This window comes from Thermobia domestica, chromosome 11 (genome assembly GCF_964235325.1).
Source record: "Thermobia domestica chromosome 11, izTheDome1.hap1.1, whole genome shotgun sequence".
In the NCBI taxonomy this organism is placed as follows: domain Eukaryota; kingdom Metazoa; phylum Arthropoda; class Insecta; order Zygentoma; family Lepismatidae; genus Thermobia; species Thermobia domestica.
The window spans coordinates 14,669,081-14,695,027 of record NC_137464.1 but is presented as its reverse complement, the minus strand read 5'-3'; the positions used below and the strand labels follow the sequence as shown (position 1 = coordinate 14,695,027).

General features: G+C 35.1%; 1 protein-coding gene across 2 annotated transcripts in view; it reads right to left on the bottom strand.

Annotated features, from left to right (window-relative positions):
- LOC145663912 (legumain-like) overlaps nucleotides 1-25,947 on the bottom strand; it is an 83,465-nt gene that overhangs the window by 45,066 nt on the left and 12,452 nt on the right. The window contains exons 1-6 of one of the 2 annotated variants that reach the window (XM_081730097.1): nucleotides 23,217-23,279; nucleotides 17,035-17,178; nucleotides 14,913-15,010; nucleotides 10,313-10,394; nucleotides 5,233-5,318; nucleotides 88-226 (exon numbers count right to left, since the gene is read on the bottom strand). In XM_081730097.1, coding sequence (XP_081586223.1) covers nucleotides 88-226; nucleotides 5,233-5,318; nucleotides 10,313-10,394; nucleotides 14,913-15,010; nucleotides 17,035-17,172 — 543 coding nt within the window. In that variant the 5' untranslated portion in view covers nucleotides 17,173-17,178; nucleotides 23,217-23,279. Of the gene's footprint in view, nucleotides 1-87; nucleotides 227-5,232; nucleotides 5,319-10,312; nucleotides 10,395-14,912; nucleotides 15,011-17,034; nucleotides 17,179-23,216; nucleotides 23,280-25,947 lie in introns of those variants that run through there. The other variant, XM_081730096.1, reaches the window with a different exon arrangement.

The following is a 25,947-nucleotide window of genomic DNA, read 5'->3' as shown; positions in this document are numbered from 1 at the left end:
AAAATAGTAGCCGTGACTTTTGCAACGACCCTTATATATATATATATAAAATCACCAGCCATCTTAAAGAGAAATCTATTGTTGTACCTTAGCGAACATCTTCATATTGTACATTTCCTTCAATGTCCTGATAAGATCATGAGCATACAGTTCACCTGACGGAAAAGCGAGCAAGCCAGGAGCGCCATGGTCCACGAAATTAATAAAAACATGATCATCAGGGCCCCTGCAAATACAATTACGCAATAATAGTAATAGTAATAATAATAATAATAATAATAATAATAATAATAATAATAATAATAATAATAATAATAATAATAATAATAATAATAATAAAGGAAAATAAAAGCAAATCAAGACTGCGAAGAGTTAATCAATATTTGCAAGATTACGCACAGGTCGTTTTGTTCAGTTCAGATACAGATACAGAAAGGTGACAGGTTAATATTCGACAAATTTGCTCATGCTATTTTCACTTGTGCATTTGCGCCAGAACTATGAAGCTGGAGTCATTATCAGTGTTATGTTTTAACACACAGGAAATCTACACACTTGGATTGTTAAAACGACGTCTACATCATGTGGTTCGGATTCCACGTTAATCAGTAGGTCCCGTCTCATATAGCCTCGCTGCTGAGAGGGACGTTGAACTCAAAATCAACTTAACTCAACGACCTCTACAACACCTCCTCCGCCCATCTCCGCTTCTGTACCCTCATTGCCTATGGAAAACCTGGTGGATGGAATGGGATGGATAGTTTGTTGCAGAATTGCGATGTCGGGACCATAATGATGTAGTCCGACAGAATACAACCGCTGGTAGATGCACGACTTGCCTAGGTAGTGATTTTGAAAATCAGCCAGATACAACCAGATCAACCTTCTGTAATCCCGCATGAACGAATGAACAGCGACGCATAGGCTTGCAATATTTCATAGAACTGTCTCACAGATGGAGTTACTATAGAGTAGAAGGAAAGCAACAACAGCTACCAACTGGAACTAAAAAAATCTATTTTACTCCTCAAAATTTAGTTGTTTTAATACACTTAAAAGGATGTTTATAAAATGTAAACTTTTATAAAGTAGAGCTAGGGATTTCAGGAATAAAATTTTGGTTTAACAGGTGCAAATTTCAAACGTACGTGTTTCATTTATTTTGTTTCAACTTACTCAAATTAGATTAACTCTGACGATGAACACAGTCAGGGCTTTTGAAACGTAAAGTTGAAACAAAATAAATTAAAAAAAAAAAAATGTTGAATACCAAAAATTCATCTTTCTTAATTCCAGACATCTCCATGAAGATTTTTTTTTTTTATTTTTGGCTTAGACCCGCTTTCAGATTCGGTATCTGAAAATTATCTGGATTCTTGTGTGTGGAATATACTGTGTAAAATACCAAACTAAGTATACTATATGTAACAGTAGCTAACGCGTCCACCGCGGGCTACCGGTCGACCCGCAAAGTCGTGACAGGCAGCCTGCAGCGCTATCTGACATGCTGTTTGTATCGGTCCCTATTATTGTTTTACGCTACCCTTTACGGGATAGTGAACAGACAAGTGGACCACAATGATTTCTGAAATGAAAAGTAGCCCTCAAACATAAAACGATTGTCCACTTTGATATATAAGAACTAAAAATTCCCTGTCATATTAAAAAGTCTACCTAAAACAAGTCCTAGAACACCATGTTATGTTACTTTAAAGTCAGAAGTCTAGCCTTTTTTTTTTTTTTTTTTTTTTTTTTTTTTTTTTTTTTTTTTTTTTTTTTTTTTTTAAGTGAGGCTGCATCGCCGGTTACTAAGTAAGGCTCGGCGTACATACCTTCGGTGCGTTCGTACCTCCCGATGGTTCGGTTTCCATGCTAAGTTGTAGGTTTACGTCTCATGCAGCTTTGGTACTGAACGGGAGACTACAAGAAGGAAATAAATAAAGAAAGAAAATTTAAATAAAATCGTTTGAGTTTTACGTCCCGCGGTTATACCGATTAGGATAAAGGAGATGGTGATGATGACAAATGAAGGAAATCGTGGAATGAAGAAAGTGAGAGGAAACGGGAGAATCCCGAAAAACCCCAAGCACACGGTGTTTGTCCACCACAAACTCCTAACTCTATTTATAAGTTTCTTACAATAACATTATTTCAGAAGCTTCCCATTGGTGCAATTTAATCGATAATTCTATCCAAAAAAGTGAATCTTGAAAACCATTTTCCAAATAGTCGTTATGCAACACCGTATGCTGTATAAAAAAAAAAAGAAAAGAAAAATCGTGTTGTCGTCTGATGGTTTGAGAGGAAACGGTGAAGTAACCAATATAACATAAAGCAGACACTTTATATAATATTCACAATCATCTCTCATACCATGGTAACATAAAATGCATTGTCAATCGTCATCCAAAATTAGGAGATTTGATATAAGGATTAGCAGCAACGTGGTTGGTCACGTCTAGGCTATTAATAAGTAGTTATAAATTATTTATATCTTTCTCTCTCTCTCTCTAGTACAAGTGATAGCCCACTATTTCCATTATAATAGGAAATACACCCCGTAACCTACCTTTTCGTATCGGATTTTATTACTAAATGACGATTCACTCAAAATAAAGCAGGGTTGGAAAAAACCATGGTTTTTATTGAAAAAACCAAAAAAAAAAAACAGTTTTTTGGTTTAAACCACGTTTTTTTGGTTTAAATAATTTGCTCTACATATTCATATCATATATGGACAGAAATAAGTTTGTTTCGTCTTGATGTTATAATGCAACAACTGGGTTATGGTGGAAGGGGTCACATAAGCTTAAAGCGGAATAAAAACTGCTTCTCGAGTTACATCCGAGAGAAATTGTCCTCCATTTGAACTCGGAACCAGGACTAATTGGCCACAAATGCGATACGTCTGCCGACTCACTCACGAAGGAATCCTGATAAAAATACGTTGTAATGATCATGCTTCTTAATATAACTGTAAGAGTCATTTCAGAAGGACAAAAAGATAAACAGTTGCACAAGTGAAACCATTATACAGATTTACATATGGACAATTTCAAAGTACTATGGAGTACAGAAGAACTAATTTAGTTAACAACGACTTTTATTGGTCCAAATTAAAGAAATACAACGACTTAATTTGCATATCAGTAAGAAAAGTGAATAAAGATGCGAATTATTTGAATTATTTGAGTCCACTTTGGCTCAAACTCATTTATACATAAATAGATACCAAAGATACTTCTCATTTCACTAAACGCCTCTCGTGGGGTCTATATGATCCCCCCCCCCACACACACACACACAAAGTACGGCATTTCGATGTATTTTATCAATAGTGAACATTGAAACGAAACAATATTTAGAATTTTTCTTTGATTGCAATTACATAACAATAATAACAACTACAAAAAAATCACAAAACAAACATTTATAAACTTATATATAAAAAAGTTGCTTTTGTAGTATAATCTTTTTGAGTAATGAATAGGGAATTTAGGTCTGAATATAATACGAATAATATACGGGAGTGAAACGTGATAGCCCACAAATGTGTATTCATCAAGATTTTACAAACACACACTTTTACGAACATTTTTCGTTTTTTGGTTTAAACCACTTGGTTTTTTTGAAAAAACCAGGTGGTTTAAACCAGCCAACCCTGAAATAAAGTATGCGACATTATATATATACTGCGAGTGTTTACGAATTGATCTCCGGTAATAGATATAAATTAAATGCTTCAATTTTAAACTCCTATGTGGCTACATAATTATTCTCACTTACAACGTCCTGTGCTACACAATACAACTAAAATCTTGCTGTAGAACAAATTAGAAAGAAATGAAGCGCTTAAGATTTGTGGCACTAATCCATCGGTGACCGGTCATTAATGACGCCTTAAAAGCATACTCAAATAGTAAGAAAGCCTGTGATTGGTTATTCACGATGCACTGTCCAATCAGAAGTGGGCTTTGATCCTTTTAAGGCAAAGGCAAGTGACGTGATACATTTAAGACTATGAGAAAATACGCAAAAGACGATTCTTATAAAGGTCTGTACAAAGGAGGCGTTGTTCTGCACACTACACAAATGAGTAATTTTCACTTCCGATGCCAATCGGTCTTCAAAATAGCAACAGGATAAAATATCAGTGATATCAACTTAGAGTCGCTTTCACCAAACTGGATGAAAACAAGAATTTTATAATAAAGTTTTTATTTCTTGTGATGATGAGAGTGTCTTATCGATAGCATCCGGGTTATGCAGTTCTTCTTACATATGGTTACGGGCTGATGCATATGAAAGCACCCTCTATTATTCTCTTTCCCCCTTCTATTGTTCTCCCCTCTCTCTTTCTTATAGACGACTTCAATATAACCGAATGATCACACAATCCGAACAATGTTGCCAACTCTCTCTTATAAAGGATTAAACAATGTCGGAAAGCAAGTACTAGGATTACTACTGAGGTTCAAAGGTATTCATTCCTAATTTAACTATAATTTGTCCCATAAATTTCAAGCACTCTCACGGGACTATTTGCCAATTTTCAACGATTTTAAGGGCTTTGAAAAAGAAAGAAAGAAAAAAATAAAACTAATTCAGTAGTTTACCAGGAGTCTAGAAATTACAGAGTACAGTAGACTCCCGAGTATTCGGCTCGCGACTATCCAGCCTCCGTACTATCCGGCCTAGATTTCTTTTATCCTAATTAAATACGGAAGGAAGGTTTTGCATTGGCAACATTGCCAAGGCATTGGAAGCACGCGTCTGCTACGATCCTCCTACGTGTATTGTGCAAAATACAAGTTGTGACATGAAAAGAGTAGCGTTCTGCTCCTTGTTCAGCGGACCTCAATACAGTACACTTGCCGCTGTTCCTGATTATAAATGTACGGTACGTACAGTACAGTATTCGTATTTTTTTTTTAAAGTATACTGCAGTGAAGATTTGAAAATGGATGATAAACCAAAAAAAAGTTGTAGTGCCTATGGAGGAGAAATTATACGCTATACAGCGATTTTGGTGAGGCAAAGAAATGAATTCATAAAACTCCCGGCCTATCCGTTTTTTTTTTTTTTTTTTTTTTTTAATTCGACCTGCCATTCCGTCACATTATGCTGGATATTCGTGAATCTACTGTATGTCAAACGTCATACCACAGAGGTAGGAAAAAAAAAGAAAAAAAAAAGCTCACAAAATTTGAAAGACTTAAATGTTATGCTTACGATCTCAAAACTCGGCCAGATCCGATTTCTCTCATTCTCTCTTCGTCCCCAAGCAATACTCTTAGGAAATTTTCCGGTGTCACGTCCTAAAAGAAAGTAACATAAAAAGTATTAAAGAAGAGTTGTTACATCAAATAAAATAAAATAAATAAACAGTTATTAACTACTTTTGCAAATTAAACTATTTAAAATCTCTCAATATTTTTACATTTTTGTCACAATTTAACAGTTTCAAGGTCATAACAATACAACCCATGGCGGCTCTTAAGGGACGTTATATCAGTTAAACTTATATTGCTTCAGTTAAACTTATATTGCTTCAAACTACCGTAGAGATAGAGTATTTGGGATTGAGCTTCGTCCTTCACTGTTTTATTATAAAAGCTTCATGTTTTGTAAGTAGAGATTGTTTATTTGTTCCCACTGTTGATTGTTTATTTGTTCCAAATGTGCTTTTACTTACACCTTAAGCTCGGAAGAGCCGAAGCACATAAACTAGAATGTTATACTTCCATCAATGCAGGGGAGTATACCTACTTTTGGGCCACCCTATATATATATATCATTTTCACCAGTGAACTGAAAGTATTTTAGATTTAATTTATAAGGCTGAAATTAGCTTGACTGTACAAACGTAAATATCATGTTTTACCATCTTGGTATAGATTTGCGAGTAAAATCGATGTTATGCAATTGCTTTCTCCCAATATAAAAAGAAAGTAAGTCTTTAGTGTCCCATGACTACTTCCTGTTGGAACAAAACATAAATAATAAACGGAAGAATTGGTAGGATGTGGAAGTTGGAAGAAATTACAAAAATTCCGAATAAAAAAACAAACAAAAAAAAAAACATACACACACGGAAAGGGATTTTGGCAACCACAAACTAGTTCTTCCTGGTATCGAAACATGGAATCTTCTACAGGTAAGTTCTGTTATCTACGGACTCTGATTGATTTACTTGTATTTAACTGTTTTATTAGCACTGAGGCTATATGGGACAAAACCCATAGCTCAGAGTGGAATCTGAAACACTGTAGTGCGTTACATGTTCCCCTACCGAGGATCGAGTCCGAGACCTTGTACATCGAAAGCACATGTGCTAGCCACTAAACCAGCGACTGCGCCGCCGTTTAATCTTATTGTGCTCAAGACGGTTTGAATATTTTGCATTTTTCTTTCTTTTAAAAAGGAAACATAAACAATGCAAGAAACCGATATCGTTTCGACGAAAGTACTATTAAAAATTCCAAATCCTGATTGGATGTACTTTGTTGTAGTTTGAGCAGCAATTAATATTTTCAAAACACATCGTCCATCTTACTTTCAAAATATATTCCATGTAATTTATTCTGCTTACATGCTCTAGTCTCTTTATCAGTAACACACAGATACATATACTCGTAACAATGGCATAATTTTATTACTGACACACTTATTCCTAACACTGCCACATGTACTCCTAACAGTGAAAATTATTAGAGACACACCTACTCCTAACACTGACACTTACTTTTATCAGTGACACACTCCTAACAGTGACACTTACTTTTATCAGTGACACACTTACTCTTAACAGTGACACACTTACTCCTAACAATGACACACTCCTCACAGTTACACTTTTATCAGTGACACACTTATTCCTACCAGTGACACTCATTTTATCAGCGACACACTTACTCCTAACAGTGACACTTACTTTTATCAGTGACACACTTACTTCTAACAATGACACATTCCTCACAGTTACACTTTTATCAGTGACACACTTACTCCTAACAGTGACAGTTTCATCAGAGTTCTTCCAAGTCAAATCAATATAATTTTAAAACAAAATTTACCTTACCATCTCAGATTTTAATGAAATTTGGTACATAGATGCCCTTTATATAGACTAAGAAAAATACCAAATTTCAACTTTATATATCAAACGGTATTGAAGATAGGGCTATGTAAAGTTTGAAAAAAAAATTTCCAAAATAGCATGTTCACTCCTAATTGAGCTGGAGAGCTGATTGAGGTGTCATTTTACAGCAGTTTTCATGCCCTTTCTTGTGATACACAACACCATATAGGCTAATACAGAATTTATTTTTTCAAAATCAAAATCAAAATTTTACTTGTTTTTTTTTAAAAAAAAGTACATATTTTAAAATTTTGAAAATAATTTCATGAATAGATAGTATTGTTGTAAAGCACCTGGCAAAATATGAATTTGGGATGATAATGGGGTCATTGTTAAAAAAATTCAAAACTAACACTGGAGTTTACATTACTACCTGTACCTGGCTGGAAAATACAAGTATGCAATGTTTTTTGTTTTACTTGTGGGAATAAATATGAAGAGTAGAGTAATGGGTCTAAAACATATCATACAGACTTGTAATCTACTGGCAATACTTATTAGCTCATACTCCAAAAATTTTAACTTACAACTAAGTTAAAGTGCTAATACTTTTGAACTTTAGTTCTATAAAAGTTAATAAAGTAATTACAAGTTTCATAATTAAAAATATTACTGTAAATAAACATGGTTTGTAAAATTTATACATCTAGCACTGGTACAACAGCAGGCTTGGCTGGTTTAAACCACTATTTAAACCAGGTGTTTAAAAAAAAAAAAAAAAAGGTGTAAACAAACAAAAAAAAAAAAGCAAAAATGACACAAATCGTGTAAATTTCATAGTGACGTTTTCACATATCATCATCTGTTAGTTGAATCTAATTTTCGCCTTGTAATTAAACGGTCCTGATGAGCCCACAAAATTTTTCTCAGCTGGAAACGGAGTAGTGTTTCAGATGCTACTTTAAGTAATATGTTCAATTCTACATAAACCTCGCTGTTACATAAGGACGTTACGCCTAAACAAGCTAAACGAACTAAAACAGCTTTAAGGAGTAGGCCCGGGCCTTCCTAAAAATTTTGAAAAATATAAACGTCTAAATATAATAAATATACATTTACTGCAAAGGAACAAATCTTACATATTTATATTTTTAAAAAATAAAATTAGAAAATGGCCTACTCAAAAATCGTGAAGCCGCTCCTGCTAACGAAACAAATTCTATCTATCTATCTGCTTGCCTGAATGTCTGTTTCATAGTTAACATTTTGTAACTTTGCTTAAATATATTGATAAAATAAAGTAGGCTACATCTGTGTTTTTCAATTGGACTTTTTAATTTTCTTGAATGATATCTTATACTGAATGTTTAATTTTAAAATTCCCGCATTCAGTGTTTATATGAACGCCATTTTAGCGCATTAGTTATCAGGAACATTCGCAGAAATTTATTTCGGGCATCCACGGCAGCTTTTCAGGGAGGATTCAAATTCAATATAAGGGCAAATTGCATTAAAATTTTCAGATGGTTTGCAGGGTTGGGAAAAGACAGTGTCAAAATCCTCACATAATAAAGTTTAATTAGAAGACATATCAGGCTATGGCACTGCTGTCTAATACGAAAATTGGTGGCTCGGGTATGTTTTACAGAAAAATGAAGAACTAGATTAAGTAAAAATAACCTCTTGATCCACCTGAGCCAACTCCATCATTCTCATATCCAAGATATGTTGATGTTTTGTGGATGATAGTAGTGGACGTTCTGATAAAAGTGAATCCTCTAACTCCCGATGGAAGAAGTTACGTTCTCCTTGAAAGTGATGTAAGCCGAACAAATGTGGCTTTTTAAAATTTCAAGTGATAAACATACTCTACTACGTTTGAGAAGTTTTATTATGGACTCATCTTTTACTCTTTTTCAAGTAACCGTTCATTTTTATGTTCACAGAAGTGTAAAACTTAGCAATCTTGTATTATTATCCTACGTACAGAGTATTCTTGAAAAATTAAGTGTTAGTTTTGAATTTTTTAAATAATGAACCCATTGTCATCCCAAATTCATATTTTGCTAGGTGCTTTACAACAATACTATATATTCATGGAATTAATTTCAAAATTTTAAAATATGTACTTTTTAAAAAAAATTTGAAGTAAAATTTTGATTTTGATTTTGAAAAAAACAAATTCTGTATTAGCCTATATGGTGTTGTATATCACAGGAAAGGGCATGAAAAATGCTGTAAAATGACACCTCAATCAGCTCTCTAGCTTAATTAGGAGAGCTGCAATTCCAATTTCAAAATTCATTGAGCATACTATTTTGGTGATTTTTTTCCTACTTTACATAGTCCTATCTTCAATACCGTTTGATATATAAAGTTGAAATTTGGTATTTTTCTTAGTCTATATAAAGGGCATCTATGCACCAAATTTCATTAAAATCTGAGATGGTGTGGTTAAGTCACTGTGTTGAATTGATATGGAATGACCCATCAGTGACACACTTACTCCTAACAGTGACAGTTTCGTCAGTGACACACTTACTCGTAACATTGACAGTTTCGTTAGTGACACCTTACTCCTAACAGTGACACTTTTATCAGTGACACACTTATTTCTAACAGTGACACTTTTATCCGTGATACACTTATTCTTAACAGTGACACTTTTATCAGTGACACACTTACTCCTAACAGTGACGCTTTTATCAGTGACACAATTACTCCTAACAGTGACACTTATCAGTGACACACTCCTCACAATGACACTTTTATCAGTGACACACTTACTCCTAACAGTGATACACACTCCTAACAATAACACATACTACTAACAGTGACACTCATATTGCTACTTATAAAAACATAGAAGAAAAAATTGAATTGTTTCCTTTGTTCTTATATTAACATAAGCACGGTATGCGTGCGATTCACTTTCATATATACAATAATGAGAATAACAATAGACCACCGAAAATATTGGAATAATTTTATCCTAAAAGAGCTAAATACTCACTTTAAGGAAATACTAACATAATGTTTTCTTTGAAATTTCAGATTATGTTGTTAACTATACATCATAGCGTTACCTGTTTGATAATACAGAACGCAATATCTAGTATTATACGCAAGAGCACTACTGAATTATTATCGAACAAATACAAACAATGAAACAGAAATACATCTTTAAAATATAGGTTTCTTAAGAGAACAGAGAAAATATTATGGCGTTACCTCTCCTATGTAATCCTTTCTAACACCAAGATACACATTAGTGCCGTTGGGCTCATTGATAATAATTCCTGGGGTTGGATTCCTGAAATAATATTAATAATAAGTAATTATCATTACATAAAAAAATAAATTTTACTGTAATCCATATATGAGGTGTGTTCTAAAAGTATCAAACTTTATTTTTTGCCGTGTAAACCAATGAAGCACAGGAGACTTTCTTCAGAATAAATGTAGAGGGGATACTCATATACAATGGTAATTATTTCCCGCCCGCAGAAAGCGTTAAGTCGCTGGTAGTCGGCCAACGAGTGAAGACGTGTAGTGAGCCGTCGTCGGACTTCAGTTTTTTTTTTTTTTTTTTTTTTTTTTTTTTTTAATACATAAAATGACAGTTAAACTTGAGCAGCGATATTGGTATCAAATTTTGCCAAAAGCTTGGCGATACCCAAGAGTAAACCATTAAATTTTGAACGAGAATTTGGGCATAAGAAGCGTGTCCGCGAAATTTCATTCAAGCTTTCATCTCCAAACACATCATTCCTCGTGACGTCACGTTCCCTACTCACCCGACATGACTTCGTGTCACTTTCTTTTTTCTTTTTTTTTTCCAAGCTGAAAATGCCACTAAAAGAGACCCGATTTGACTCAAGAGAAGACATCATGCAAAATGCGAAGGCACGGTTGCTCACCATTCCAAAAAGCTACTTTCCAGAAGTGTTTCCAACAACGGCGGGAGCGCTGAGAGAAGTGTGTGCATTTCCAAGGAGATTACTTTAAAGGGGATTAGTGTTTTCTTCATTTCCAAATCAATAAATGTATTTTCGCCAACCAAACGTTCGTTCAATTATGGTTCTAAGGCTTGGACATTACGGAAGTTAGAGAAGATATATTTCGAGAGCTTCGAAATATTACGTTGGAGGAAGGTGGAGAAGATAAAATGGACAAAAGGAATAACAAAGGAAGATGTTTTGAAACGAATAAGAGAGAAGAGGACACTTCTATCCACAATCCTTCGTAGAAAGCACTCTCGGACTGGCCAGAGCCGGAGGGCCGTAATTCCGGCTCGGGCCCCACCCTCAACTTCATTTTTTATATATTTTTTAAAATTTTTATGTAAGTAAACCACGGAATTTGGGCCTACACGGGCTGTACGTTACTAAGTATTCCTACAGACATCAGAAAGATAACTGTAGATCTTACTATATCCAGAAGGCACCCAATACCTTACAGGATCCTTCCCGAAGGTTACTGCGATGTACAACAGAGATAGCATTTAGAAAACACGGCACATCCGTCATTTCTCGTTCAATTATGAGATCATTATAGCATGAATATACAATAGAGCAAACAGAATGGGGATCCTTTAGAGATGCAAAAAAGCCGGCTTTTTTGAATCGATGGTTTTTTTCACATAAAAAGCCGGCTTTTTTGGGAAAAAAAACGACAATTTTGGAAATTTTGGCTTTTTTCAACTTCATGACTTTTCTATCTAAATAGCTTTCTTATAGTATATCCTATAGTAAGATAAAAATTCCATGACCTGAATGTGATATTTCGCTCTGAAATTCACCATCAAGATGGATGGAGCACATGTTTTACGAATTAAAGTTAACATGAAGAATGTAGTATTTGACGGTAATTTTAGAGGCTATTTAACTTTATTTTAACTTTTGAGTTATCGACATCTTTTTTCTTCTCTAGTTTGTCATCCGTGTTTCATTTCTAAGAGCTTTTAGTACTCTAGCTTCTAGCGCAAAAGTTAAACTTGCCCGTTTTTCTATTTATCCGTCAAAGCGTACGTTTTGCAATATATCCGTCAAACCGTAATTCCATATTTCTGTTATACTGTAGCTGTGAAGTGATTTAGCAATAATTTTCCGGACACAACCTTGAATACCAATTTATACAAATAATCAGTAGCAGATTTAGAAAAGTACTTTAGGAGGTTTTTTTCTGATTGTTTCGTTTCCTAAAAAGTCCTAATTTTATTTGGGAAGTGCTTGAAGTTTATGAGTACAGGCATAACTAATATTTCGTTTCGTTTATATGTTTAGCAATAATCTTCCGGATACAACTTTAAAAATCATTTTATACTGAGAATCAGTGGCGGATTTAGAAAAGTATTTTGGGAAGGGTTTCTTACTAATGCTTAGTTTTTTTAAACATTCGTAATTTTTATTTGACGGGAGCTTAAAGTTTATGAGTAAAGGCATAAATAATAGATATTTCGTTTGTTGCAGACATTCCGTAACTTTGGGGAACGGGCTTCAGTCCGAAAGACCGCCCCCCTAACCTTCGCAAAACCGTCACTGCTGGTAATTAGTAATAATAACGATTTAAAAACAATAAAAAAGGAAGTCGCCTAACTCACAGTACACGCACTATTTCTACATTCACAGATGGAATGAAGAAAAGCTTTGTCAGAATGATCGAATGCTGGTTGAATCCCGGACTTCCCGATAGAAGCGCAAAAGCTAATCACTCAGTCATGTTTGTTGTGCAGTTGTATTTAGCTTAACTTAAATATATTCCGTAGTCTTTTTTTTTTGGGGGGGGGGGGAGTTCCATAATGATATGTTGAATCCCTCTTGTTAAAAATTCAGAAAACTTGAGGATTGGGTAAACTGTGATGGTGGTTCTATAAAACTTAACTGTAGAATTTCAAGAATATACAGAACCAAAAGCTCTAGATGTGGAGCCTTTAAGTGTATCATATAAATCTAAGTATTTCTCTTATGTTTTATTTTAATTTTATTTTGTTTCAAAAAGAGGGTATGGAATATTTTGAAGTAAAAATACTACATACTATTTTGCTAGTTATTTGTGTATTCTTTAAAAAGAAGTGTTTACTTTTAGGGTTGGCTGATTTACACCAACTTTTTTTTTTAATAACTGGTTTAAACCACAAAAATAAAAAGAATGAAAAATGCGAATCGTGTGAACTTCATGGTAACGTTTCCAGATATCAAACCACCTGCAATAGTTTTATTTCCCTTTCACCTTTTAATCAAGGTGTCCCATGTTCAATTCTCGGTCGAACCACAATCCTTCTTTCATGCGTAACCCAAGTAGCGGTTCGGATGTCAGTTTAAGCGAAAGTCTTCTCCTTGATAACCTCGGTATTTCGTAAGGATGTTAAGTCTAAATATACGAAACAAACCAAATTGTATATTTCTACATGCCTAAATGCGTGTTGTTTTATAAAGAAGCCAATATTGCTTAAATATATTGATAGAAATTGGCAAAATTTATCGATTGCCTACGTAGCTTCCAACATTAGCTTGGATTGGACTTTCAATGATATCTACGTACTGGTACTAAATTTGTAATTTAATATCTCAGTTTTAGCGTACTGATTATGGTACGTTGACCTTTAAATTTTACATGCAAAGCAATAACAGGATTTTCCCGTTATTGTCTTACATTTCAAGTAATGACGGGATTTTCCCAATGGCTAGGGCGGGAGATTCTCAACTTAAGAAATTTACTGACCGCACTTCTTTAAGCTTATGGGAGTTCTTCCGGCATAACCCCGCTGTTGCATAATAACATCAAGGCGAAACAAACTTAGGCTATTTCTGTAAATATGTAATATAAATACATAAAGCAAAAAATCTAAGTCAAAAAAGCCTGGTTTAAACCAAAAAAGCCTGGTTTAAACATCCCCCAAAAAACGGGTTTTTGGCATATTCAAAAACAACCACGGTTCTTGCCAACTCTGCTTACTTTTGTATATAGGAGGTTAAAAAATTCTTATTATATACATTGGTTAATCCTGTGGAATTCATAATGTAAATATGTTGAAGAAAAATTGTTTGAAATATTTTTTTCGAAATTCATAGTTTATTTTCGATGTTTTATATTATTATCAGCATCAACCACTAATTAAATGATTTTTTGTGTTATAGAGAAGCGATACAAAGTCTGTTTTATCAATTTAAAGCAGTATTTTGAAAAAAGCCCAAAATTTCCGAAGCAAAAAAGCAAAGCAGAAAAAACCGAGTTTTTTTCCAAAAAAGCCGTTTTTTTTTCCGAGCCCTTGCATCTCTAGGATCCTTTCCTACATTACAGTAATTGAATTTATGTTATCAGCAAGACTAGGATAATCACACATTTTGTTTACGGGATGTATACGACTCCTACCGTGGGGCCCCTAAACTTCATTTCCACCTGGGGCCCCAAGGGGCCAAGTCCGACACTGGCAGAAAGGCCAATTGGATTGAACTCATCTTGCGAAGAAATTGTCTTCTTCATACCGCCATAGAAGGAAAGATGGAAGGAAAGCGAGGAATAGGAAGAAGAACACAAGTGATTGATGATTTGAAAGATAGAAGAAAATATTGGGAGTTACAAGAGGAAGCTGAAAATCCAGAAACATGGAAGGAACATTTCCAGGCCCAAAATTAAAACCAAGAAAAAAAAATTCATTGCTCCCAGGACCTGCCAAAAGGCACAATACTTAATCATAATCATAATAATGATAACTTTACAAAAATAAGATAAAATAAACACAAGCTCTGCTTAAACCTCAAGATTACAATATGACGTCTGCAATAACAAAATAAATGCAATAACAAAATAAATGAAGATTCATACTTACATTTCATTATACGCAATATCATCATACATCATGACAATGATATTCTCATCGGGAATTCCGTGGTTGTGAACAACGTGGTAGGCATGACAAATATCTGCCTGGAATTTTAAACAAAACCTCATTTAATAATTATGCAAATAAAATGTTTGATACAAAGACAAAATTAATTAATTAATTATACTTATCTTTAAGCGCGCTGATAAGGGAGATTTTAGTTTTAGGGTTGCTTTACAAGAGCACACGGTGGTTTTTTTTTTTTTTTTTTTTTTTTTTTTTTTTCAATAGACTGTGATCGCAACTAAAACGTATAGATGCTGAAAAGCTCTATTTATCATCCCTGAACCTCGTTGCTAGAAATATTTCTACTTAGTGAAAAAGAATTTCTATTTTCTAACTAGTAAGTAATTTGCATTATAATGAGCAATATAAATGTTGTACCATATAGCCTAATAGAAACACAGTTCATAGTATAGTATCAGATTCATGTAGTCTGTATTTTATATTCTTCTTTTTTACTTTTAATTTTTATACTTTTATTGTGATCTTAACTGGCGAAAGAAGAATTATGTTTAAAAAAATAAATTTCATTTATGAATAAACTGCTAAAGCCAGGAAAGAGGACCATGCGATTGATGTATGGGATATTGGAAGGGGCATCTTGCAGTAAGGAAAACTAATATCCTTTTATTATTCAACTCAAGTTTCTTTACTACAGTACGGGTTGCATAGAAGCTAGGGAATGTTATATATTTTAAATGGAATGCAATGCTAGTCCACATCCTTTAATTATAGGCAACCAACATATCACTGCTACTGTACAGGTTGCATAGAGGCTAGGGAAGGTTATAGATTTTAAACAGGATATGGATAGCATCGCTAACGTCACCGTTACCCGTGAATAAGTTAACGGATTGATTCTGTTAACGATTTTGGAAGAGATAATAGTTCTAGCTATGCATTGCAAAAAGCAAAATTCAAAAGTCCGTTTTTGTTCAAAAGTTTTCGTCTGAAGTGATACGTGAACGGACAGATAAATACTGCAATCTAACAGTACAAAGTCCCATTGCATTATTCTAATAAGAATGTAAGAATTTTCGGAGAGGGTAGCCAATTTTTTTTTTACCATTAACAAGATCAGGTATGCAGACGATACGGATATTATAGCTAAAACTGAAAAAGGACTACAGGAGATAATTGACAAAATACTTGACACTGGAAAACTACATAGAATGGAAATCAATATCGAAAAGTCGAAAGTCATTAGAATATCCCTTGAAAACGCACCCTTACGGGTCAGAGTACAACAAATAGAACTTGAAGAAGTAGATAATTTCGACTATCTGAAAAGTATTTTGTCGAGGACACTTACTGCACCCAAGAGATTAGGTCAAGAATAGTCATAGCCAAAGAAGCATTCAACAAGAAAAGATCACTCTTAACTAGCAGACTCAATATTGGACTTAGGAAGAAGTTGGTCAAGTGCTATATCTGGAGCATTGGACTGTATGGTTCAGAGACTTGGGACATTACGGAAGTTAAGAGAAAAAAATATTTACGTAGAGAGCTTCGAAATGTGGTGTTGGAGAAAGATGGGGAAGATAAAATGGACAGAGAAAGCAACAAACGAAGATGTTTTAAAACGGATAGGAGAGAAGAGGACACTTCTACCTAACATCCTTCGTAGGAAAGCGAATTGGATTGGACACATCTTACAAAGAAATTGTTTTCTTCACACCATCATAGAAGGAAAGATTGAAGGAAAGTAAGGAATAGGAAGAAGAACACAACTGATCAATGATTTGAAAAATAGAAGAAAATATTGGGAGTTAAAAGAGGAAGCTGAAAATTGAGAAGCATGGAAGAAACATTTTCAGGTATAAATTTAAAATTGGAAAAAAAAAAAAACTCATTAGTCCCAGAACCTAGCAAAAGGCAGAATACTTAATAATAATAACAACAATGGATAATAAATAAGAAAATACAATATGAAAGAATTAAAAAAAAAAAAAGACAGGAAAGTATCATTACAAAACACTTGATCCAATGAATTCACATGTAAAAAATTACAAATTATTTTGTAAAGAAAAAAAAAACTAATAATTATTATTAGAAAGTAATTTACCTGGTGTCTATAATTATCATAACCATTAGATCCGGCTACAAGAACAACCCATATTCTTCCATCAAAACTTTCATTTGTTTGAAATGTTACACCAATGGCAACTGCAGCAAACAATATGGCGATCTCGGAACGTAACATGGTTACCTGTAATAGATAATACCAGACAATAAAGAGATTTTAAAGTTGTTTTATTTTATTTCATTGTAAAGTTAATTGTTATCAACACTGTAAAACAATTTACAACAACTTAACTGCATATGTTGGAATACTTCCAAACTCAATCATTATTTGTTTATGTTTTTATGATCAACTATATATATATTCGTAGATTAATGCTAATGGCTCCAAGTTAATCTGCGACGTTGCCACAGATTTTGAAATTTTGATTCCCCATAGCGGCTGAAGGAGGCTCCGGAGGGCATACCATCATGTAGCATTTTCGCTTTATTTTGTCCTGTAGAATAGTGCTTTGTGGTCCGTAGGCGCCATTTTTAGAACACCCGATATATATATATATATATATATATATATATATATATAGAGAGAGAGAGAGAGAGAGAGAGAGAGTTTCAAAACAATACCGATGACGTTTGGGAGGTGATGCCTCACACCAAAATAAGACGAAAATTATTGATCAATCTGGGCACAAATACTTCCTTTCGGAGTTATAGGCAGCCGAAAACATGAAATAATGAACTTTGAAGGTCCATACCTCCAAAGCTATGGGATCTACCGTAGTCGGGTCAAGACTTCATTCAGGAACTAATATGTGCCCTATCCAAATATCCATGTTTCAGAATCCTGCGATACTTCCGCAACAATTTTTATAGAGGTAGTTGGTGAGTACTTCAAATTATATGCCCGTAGCCAAACAGCCTCTAGAAGGAATACCTAGGTATATTTAATACGTGCCTGTTGTTGTCACAAATAACACCAGAAAAAAAATTTAAGCTTTTGTCCTGAAGAAGACTGACGGCTACATCAATTGAAATATTGACTAAAAATACATATATTGAAGAAATATATACGTAAGTCAGTATATGACTTAACTCTGCCTAAGAGTAAAGTTACATAGTTTTGAAAGAGATAATGACCATATTCTTTTGGACATGACTTTACCTATTGTATTAAAACATTCTACTGTAATTGAAGACTGTCTTATAACAAATAAAAAATGATATTTAGTAATTGTATGAATTTACATACTAGCACTATTGTACCGGTACTGTTTTGAAGTAATCTAATACTTCATAATAAACAAATATACTGCGTGCTTATTTTATTTTACATTGTAGCTCTATAGTTAAAGTACACTTAACAATAAATAAGTAAATAATAATAAAAGTTTAGTTCCAAAGTTGGTTGTCCGTTTCTAGCACAATTTTGAAAATTTAGCGGGAAGAAATTGATAATTTGCTCGTTTGTTTGCTTAATAATAAGTAAGAAGAGCGGAAGTTGTGTTTATTTTATATATATACAGCGGTTATACACATGGAACTATTTGGCAAGCGGAGGGAACTACTTCGCGCAAGGTTACAGCATGGTTTGATTGAGGGAAGTAACGAGCATTAGTATTTTGAACATCGCTGCAGTGCACCGAGACGCTCCAGTTGGTATTTTTACGCAGAGACGAGAACTTACACTATTAATTTTAACAAAATGTGTCGAAACTTTCCTATCCCTAAGCTAACCCGATCCTATCCTACCCTACCCTACTTATTCCTACCTTACTCTACTTTACCCTACCCTACTCTATTATATCATTTATAGCAATCCTAAAAATGGATGATTTTCAAATTTTCGTAGCTGTTATTACGCCTTTTGTCGAAAACCAAGCAGGCGACCAACTTCGTAATAAATATCAATAATAATACTATACATCCTACCATTTTCAAATTAAATTTTCCTCTTACTCAAGCAACAAACAACTCGCGAATCTTTAGGGACGCGTTCCACGTTAGGAAGATCCCGATATATACAAGCCACGTTTAAGAATAAAACTGTTTAATTTTAACTTGCATTTCATATTTATATATATCCTTCTCACAAAGACCATTTCAACTGTAATAAAATTAAATAAGGTAAAGGTTGACTAACCTTGTAACCTAGTTCAATGTTACAAATATGCGGCTTATAATTTCGACAATTTGCGCGTTTTTGTCTTCTACAACTCTGTCTTTTAGATCAAGTATTACAAAAAGATCTAATAAATAAAAATGGACAGCTCTTAACCTTGAAATAATAAATTTTCTGAAAATTATGAAGCTTCAACAACAATAAATCTTCTGTTACTTTGACAGTTACGATTCTCTTTCATCATCATTATTATTTTTTTTTTTTAATCAATGATGTCTCTTCATAAAAGCAAATTAACTGCCAATGTTACTTTAAAAAAAAATAATCCTTTATCTGTAAATTCAGACTAATGCTTATATAAATGTGTTTCTCTCAGTCTGCGCCGGAGATTTATGAAAAAAAAAAAAATGTGTGTCTGTCTTCATATGATTTAGTTGAAATAAACATCTGGATAAAATTATGTGACTGAATTTTATTCCATTGCGTATTTTATGTTCTTTTTAATTATGGTTTCTTTTGCTATACAGGGTGTTACAAAAAAAAACAATATTTTGGAAATTGATCCCTCACATCAAAATAAGAAAAAAAATAAATGAAATTTTTAAGTTTTATGTCCCACGGTTATGCCGGTTAGGCTAAAGGAAACGGTGATGATGAGAGATGAATGAAATGGTGGAATGAAGAAAGTGGGACGAAACGGGAGAACCCAGAGAAAACCCACGCACACGGTGTTTGTCCACCACAAAGTTCACTTGGCGGGAGCAGGGTTTGAACCCGGGACCCCAAGCACCAAGGTCAACGCTCTACCACTGAGCCACCGCGGCCCCTTAAGAAAAAAAAGTTCATAAGGACCTGTGGTTGGAAGAAGATAGTTCCACTACTATAGGACAGATCATAGTCGGATCAAGATATTGCTGAGAAACTAGTACGTGAACTATCCAAATATTCATCTCTGAGAACCTGCGGTACTTGCACAATCATTTTCAGAGAGGTTGTTTGGGAGTACTTGATCACTCTCCACCTACCTCTCTAAAAATTGGTGTGCAAATACTGGAGCATTCTTAAACATGAATATTTGGTTAGTTTACATACAAGTTCCTCACTGATGTCTGGACTCGACTATAATATGTCCCACAGTAGTGGACCTATGAACATTTAAAGTTCACCTATTTCAGGTTTTCGGTACCCTATAACTCCACAACTATCTACTTTTGAACACAGGTCTATATGAACTATTTTTCTTATTTTGAAGTGAGGAATCTGATTCCAAAATACTGTGACACATTTTCGTAACACCCTGTATAACTATAACTATAACTATATATACGAGGGTTGGGGCAAAAGTCATGGCAACTATTTTTTTTCTTGAAGATACCAGTCCGGTTGAAAAATCTGACATATACATACGAAAGGACAAGGTGTTACCTATATGTGTGGACAATGAATACCACTGAAATATCGTAACACACTAATTTATTGCGGTAGTATACAGGGCTATATGGCCTTCACGGTGCAAAAAAATGACAGCACAGTACGCATACAGTTGACGTGACAAACCTGGGCCTAAAGACCCTCAAAGTAGTCCCCTGCTACTTGCACCACGCGCTGCCAACGATGTGGGAGGCGTTGAATACCATCCGCCTCAGCATTTGCCACACCATGTGTGAATCGGGTCACCTGTTCGCGCACAGCATTAGCAATATCCTCACGTGTTGTAAACCGCCTACCACATAGTGGTTTCTTAATCTTTCGAATGAGATCAAAGTCACGGGACGATATGTCAGGAGAGTACGGTGGGTGGATGACGACACGTGCCACGTCGTCCGCACACTGACAGGTCGTCCCGAACGTTGCTCATCACTGATTGACACACGTTCTTGCTGAAACTTTCCAACCCACTGTGCTACTGTCCGGTATGGTAGGGAATTATTACCGAGCGCTTCCACTAATTCACTGTAACATTCCATCGCATTTCACCCTCGGAGAACGGCTATTTTGATGTAAGCGCGATGCTCAACACGGGTTACTTCCATCTCGCACGACACTCACCAACTGACTGATTTCACAGGCCTCGCTGTGTTACTACCAGCTATCACAGAGTAATCTGTTGTTCTGTATACACACTATGCCTGCAGAACTTCCACACGACACATAAAAGTTTGTGATCCGCTCACATATCTGCAAGAAAAAAAATTAGTTGCCATGACTTTTGCCCCAACCCTCGTATATATATATATATATATATATATATATATATATATATATATATGTATAGGAACCAATGGCGGCTCCTGAGGGAAGTCCCACTGGTAAAATATTTTAATTTTATCGTTGCAAACTAATGGAAAAATGTTATATAACATATTAATTGTTGCATACAGCTTGCTGAAGGCATATGAACCCTTCCTTCCTTAGCTTGAACAGATAAAATATACAGTTTCTTAAGATATAATCACCAACATTGGATTGAAAGGATGAAATTGTGGAGGGAAGTGTAAGCAAATATAGGCTGATTCTGTTTAAAGACAAGGGACACAGCCTATCAACTGAGAAGTCTATTATATATTTGACATACAAATCAGTGTAGAACTCATTATCTTTCGGTGGGGTGAGGGAAGAATTGAAAATTGGGGATATTGCGCCCAAGTACTTAGGGGGAGGCGGGCACTATTGAACCGTACTATAGTAAATTCTGTTTTGATATGAAATAATATTGCTGAAACGATAACCAAAGAAAACGCATTGATTTGATATATCGTGTTCAAGACGAACTGGATGAATGAGGGCGTAACAAGGACTGTATTCATGTCATCCTCCTTGTTAATATTACATTCATTTTCGTTCCCTAAGTTCAAAATACGGTTGATCGCACTTTTTAAACTGTTGCCTGGAGCTATTAGTTAGGCGCTGTGACGAAGCAATTGATCTATAATGTGTTTACTCTCGCTCTATATATGTATGTATGTATGTATGTATATGTATGTGTGTGTTTATGTGTGTGTAAGAGAGAGACAGAAAGAGAGAGAGAGAGAGAGAGAGAGAGAGAGAGAAAGAGAAAGAAAAAAAAAGAGATTTAATTTGATTTTTAGTTTAGAGTCCCTTTCAGCAGCGAGGCTATATGAGACGTGAACCTGCAGCTTAATATGGAATCGAAACCATATAAGCTCCCGCCGGGAATCGAACCCGGGTCTCTCACGCCAAAGGCGCGCACGCTAATCACTTAGCCACGAGAGAGAGCTAGAGAGAAAGAATGTGCGAAATGTTACATAGATTTCCTTATAGTTTTTTCTCTGTGTGTGTTTGTTTCTTTGTTTCACGTCCCACGATGGATGATAATGGTGGAAGGTGAAAGTGACAGGAAACGGGAGAAGCACGAGAAAAACCCATGCACACAGTGTTTGGCCACTACAAAGTCTACTTGGCGGCAGCTGTCATTGAACCAGGGACCCCACACGCTCGAGTTTAAGCGGGCAAATGCGAAATCATAACAGTTGAAGTGAGAAGGGAGAAGACAGAAAAGTATTTTTAAAAAAGCACTGAAATGTTTTGATATAGAGTGTTCATATATTTGAACATTCATAATAATTAAACTATAACATCAGGAATACTTCTAACCAGTAGTTTACCTATTAATTACATACTAATTACTGTAATAACCTGCCATGTCCTAACAATAGTGTCATTTCATTCACTAAGCTATTAGTGGCAGAAATTTGTGTTCAAAAATTTTAAAATGGTAAGAATACCCCTCCTCGAGGTTCTCGGACACTGGCGTGAGCGTTCTATCACTAAGCCAACGCGACTCCTTATTTAGATCGTGGTGCAAAATTTACTTTCTCTTTTGTGAAAGGTTAAATCAAGTAATTTACAGAACTTTTGTTTCGTAATTGTACCACGAATTTTACCTCTACAGGAATGGTGTTAAAAAAGAAAAAAGTATTAGATTAGCACTTCTCTACATTAGAACTGAAACATCAGCGTAACAAAAAAATTTACTTTACATTCTGCGAGATTACTCAACTGTCTTATGTATGCTTATTTATTTATTTATTATGTGTGATCACCAGTTAAAATTAGACAATATTCAAAAGAATGAAACTACTTACTATTTTGACCTAGACTATGACTTCACTGCTTCTGTATTTTCTTGTAAGCTTTGACTTTTTAAGTTACTTATCAAAAACTAAATATGTACGCTAAGATAAACGATTTCTCTTCTTTTATCTCTTCTGTCATAGTCTACGTTTACATTTTACTTACAATAATAATAATACGAGGAAGAAAATCGATAAAGGAGTTTCGCATCTGAAAGTTTACAGCATAAATACACAGACAGGGTTGCCATTTACTTCACGAGCACGAATTCCCTGATTTTTTCAGGTTTTTCAGGTCATAACACAGCCATAAAAAAAAAAAAAAAAAATGTTCAGCAGACCCCAGAGTATGAATTCGATGTATTTTGTTACACAGAATCCAAATTTCGAAACCCCAGGACGATTGACCGTGTCAATTTTGTTTTATGAGCGAAAAATGTGTACTCCTAACCCAAAAGCTCTCAAATTTTTCGGCCATAAAGAAAACATGGTCAACCATCCTAAGAGTTTCGAAATTTGGATTCTGTGTAACAAAATACATCGAATTCATATGCTGGGATCCGGTGCACAGAACTTTTACTTATTTTTATTTATTTATTTTTGTATGTGGCTGTGTAATTTACAATTTTCTTTATCAATAGATATGATGTAGAAAAGTATCTATTTTTCCCGACACGAGGTTCCCCATCCACTATATAATATGTACGTCTATATAGCCTATAATGTATGTATGTATGCACAGGTAGATAAGTTTTTCAAAACAAACTAACTTATTCTATAAAATATTTCATATCAAATACTTACTTTTCTGTAAGGGAAAAAGAAAAAAATGAAATGAAATCTTCGGGTTTTACGTCCCACGGTTATGCCGGTTAGGCTAAAGAAGACGGTGATGACGAGTAATGAATGAAATGATGGAATGAAGAAAGTGGGAGGAAACGGGAGAACCCCGAGAAAACCCACGCACACGGTGTTTGTCCACCGCAAAGTTCACTTGGCGGGGGCTAGGATCGAACCCGGGACCCCAAGCACCAGAGGTGAACGTCCTACCACTGAGCCACCGCGGCCCCTGTAAGGGAAAAAGAGAAATGGATTCTGAGAGGTGAAAATTCGTACTTAAAATTCCCTGACTTTTCCACAGGGTTTGTCAGCTTTTCATAAATTACATGAATTTTCCAGGAGTTTTACAAGCTGAATTCTCCGACTTTTCCAGGCCGGTGAGAACTGTAACTTTTTTTTTTTTTTTTTTAAAGAACTTTAAACTGGCAATACTGTTTTCTATGACGGCTGATATTACAGTTCTCGGTTGTTTTGAGGTTAGTTTGATTTGGCAATTCATCATGGATAGGCCCGCGCTGGAGCAACGTTTGCAAATTGTGCAAACTTATTTTGAAAAACCATAGTTCAATTCGACAAACTGATTGGGTATTACATGCATTGTACGGTGCTCATAATCGTCCATCACAGCGATTAATTTGAGAAACTATGGGTCGTTTTCGCAATACGTTTGAATATTTTTTTATTATATTAAAATATACTGTTTAATTCTATGTGATAATACAATTATTATGTACTCTATATTATTTCAGGGGGGCGCGGTGGCTCAGTGGTAGAGCGTTCAGCTCCGATACTTGAGTCCCTGGTTTGATCCCAGTTCGCACCGTGTGGACTTTGTGGTGGACAAACACCGTGCTCGTGGGTTTTCTCGGGGTTCTTCCGTTTCCTCATTCCACCATTTCATTCATTTCCCATCATCGCCGTCTCCTTTAGCTTAACCGGCATAAACGTGGGACGTAAAACAAAAGATTTCATTTCATTTCATTTCTATATTATTTCACGTAAGTGTTTATCGAAGTATATTATTACTATCAAGTAATATTAAAGGTTCCGTATTAAGAGTTTTCCAATTGTGGGGGGAAAAAAGTAATCTTTCACTGATTTTCAAGCATTTTTGTATTAAAATTGTTTTGGGAAACTTTCACTACGGCCAAATCCGAAATTTGATGGTCCATCCATCACTCGGGGATCAAAACCCTACACACAATTATACTTCACAAGTGTTTTTATAACAGATCAAGGTCTACTCTTATGGCAAGTTTTATCTAAATCGGATGAATTCGTGTCCATAATTTTTCACGAAAGAAAATCAATGATGGAAGGAAGATGTCCATTAATCACACTTTTTTTCTTAAGTTGGTCAGATTTTTGTGGAAACAAAAGTAGTCAATAAACTTACCTGTAATCTTTCAGTTTAACGTCAGACCATTATGGCCTGAAGGCTAAAGGAAATGGATGATAAGGGCAAATGAACAATGATGGAAGAATTGGTGGAATGTGAGTGCGGGAGAAAACAGGAGTACCCTGAGAAAACCCAAGGTCACGATGTTGTTCACCACGAACGTACTTGGCCGGGAGTCGAACCAGGGGCCACACGTTCCAGCTACTTTACCGAGCGAAGTAGCTCATATGGTAGAGCGTTGGCTTCGCATTCGGGAGGTCGTGGGTTCGATTCCCGCTGCCGACCATCCTGACTGAGGTTTTCCAGGGTTTTCCTCAGTCCTACCAGGCAAATGCCGGCATGGTACCTATTAAACAGGCCCTGGCCGATACCTTCTCAAATCCTTTCCATTGTTATTGTTAGATATCCAGGGTAAAATGGCCTCTGAGCTGTATCTGGTGATTGTTAAATAAATAAGCGCTCTAGCACTAATCCACCGTGAACACCCCCTCCTCAGCGGTCAAT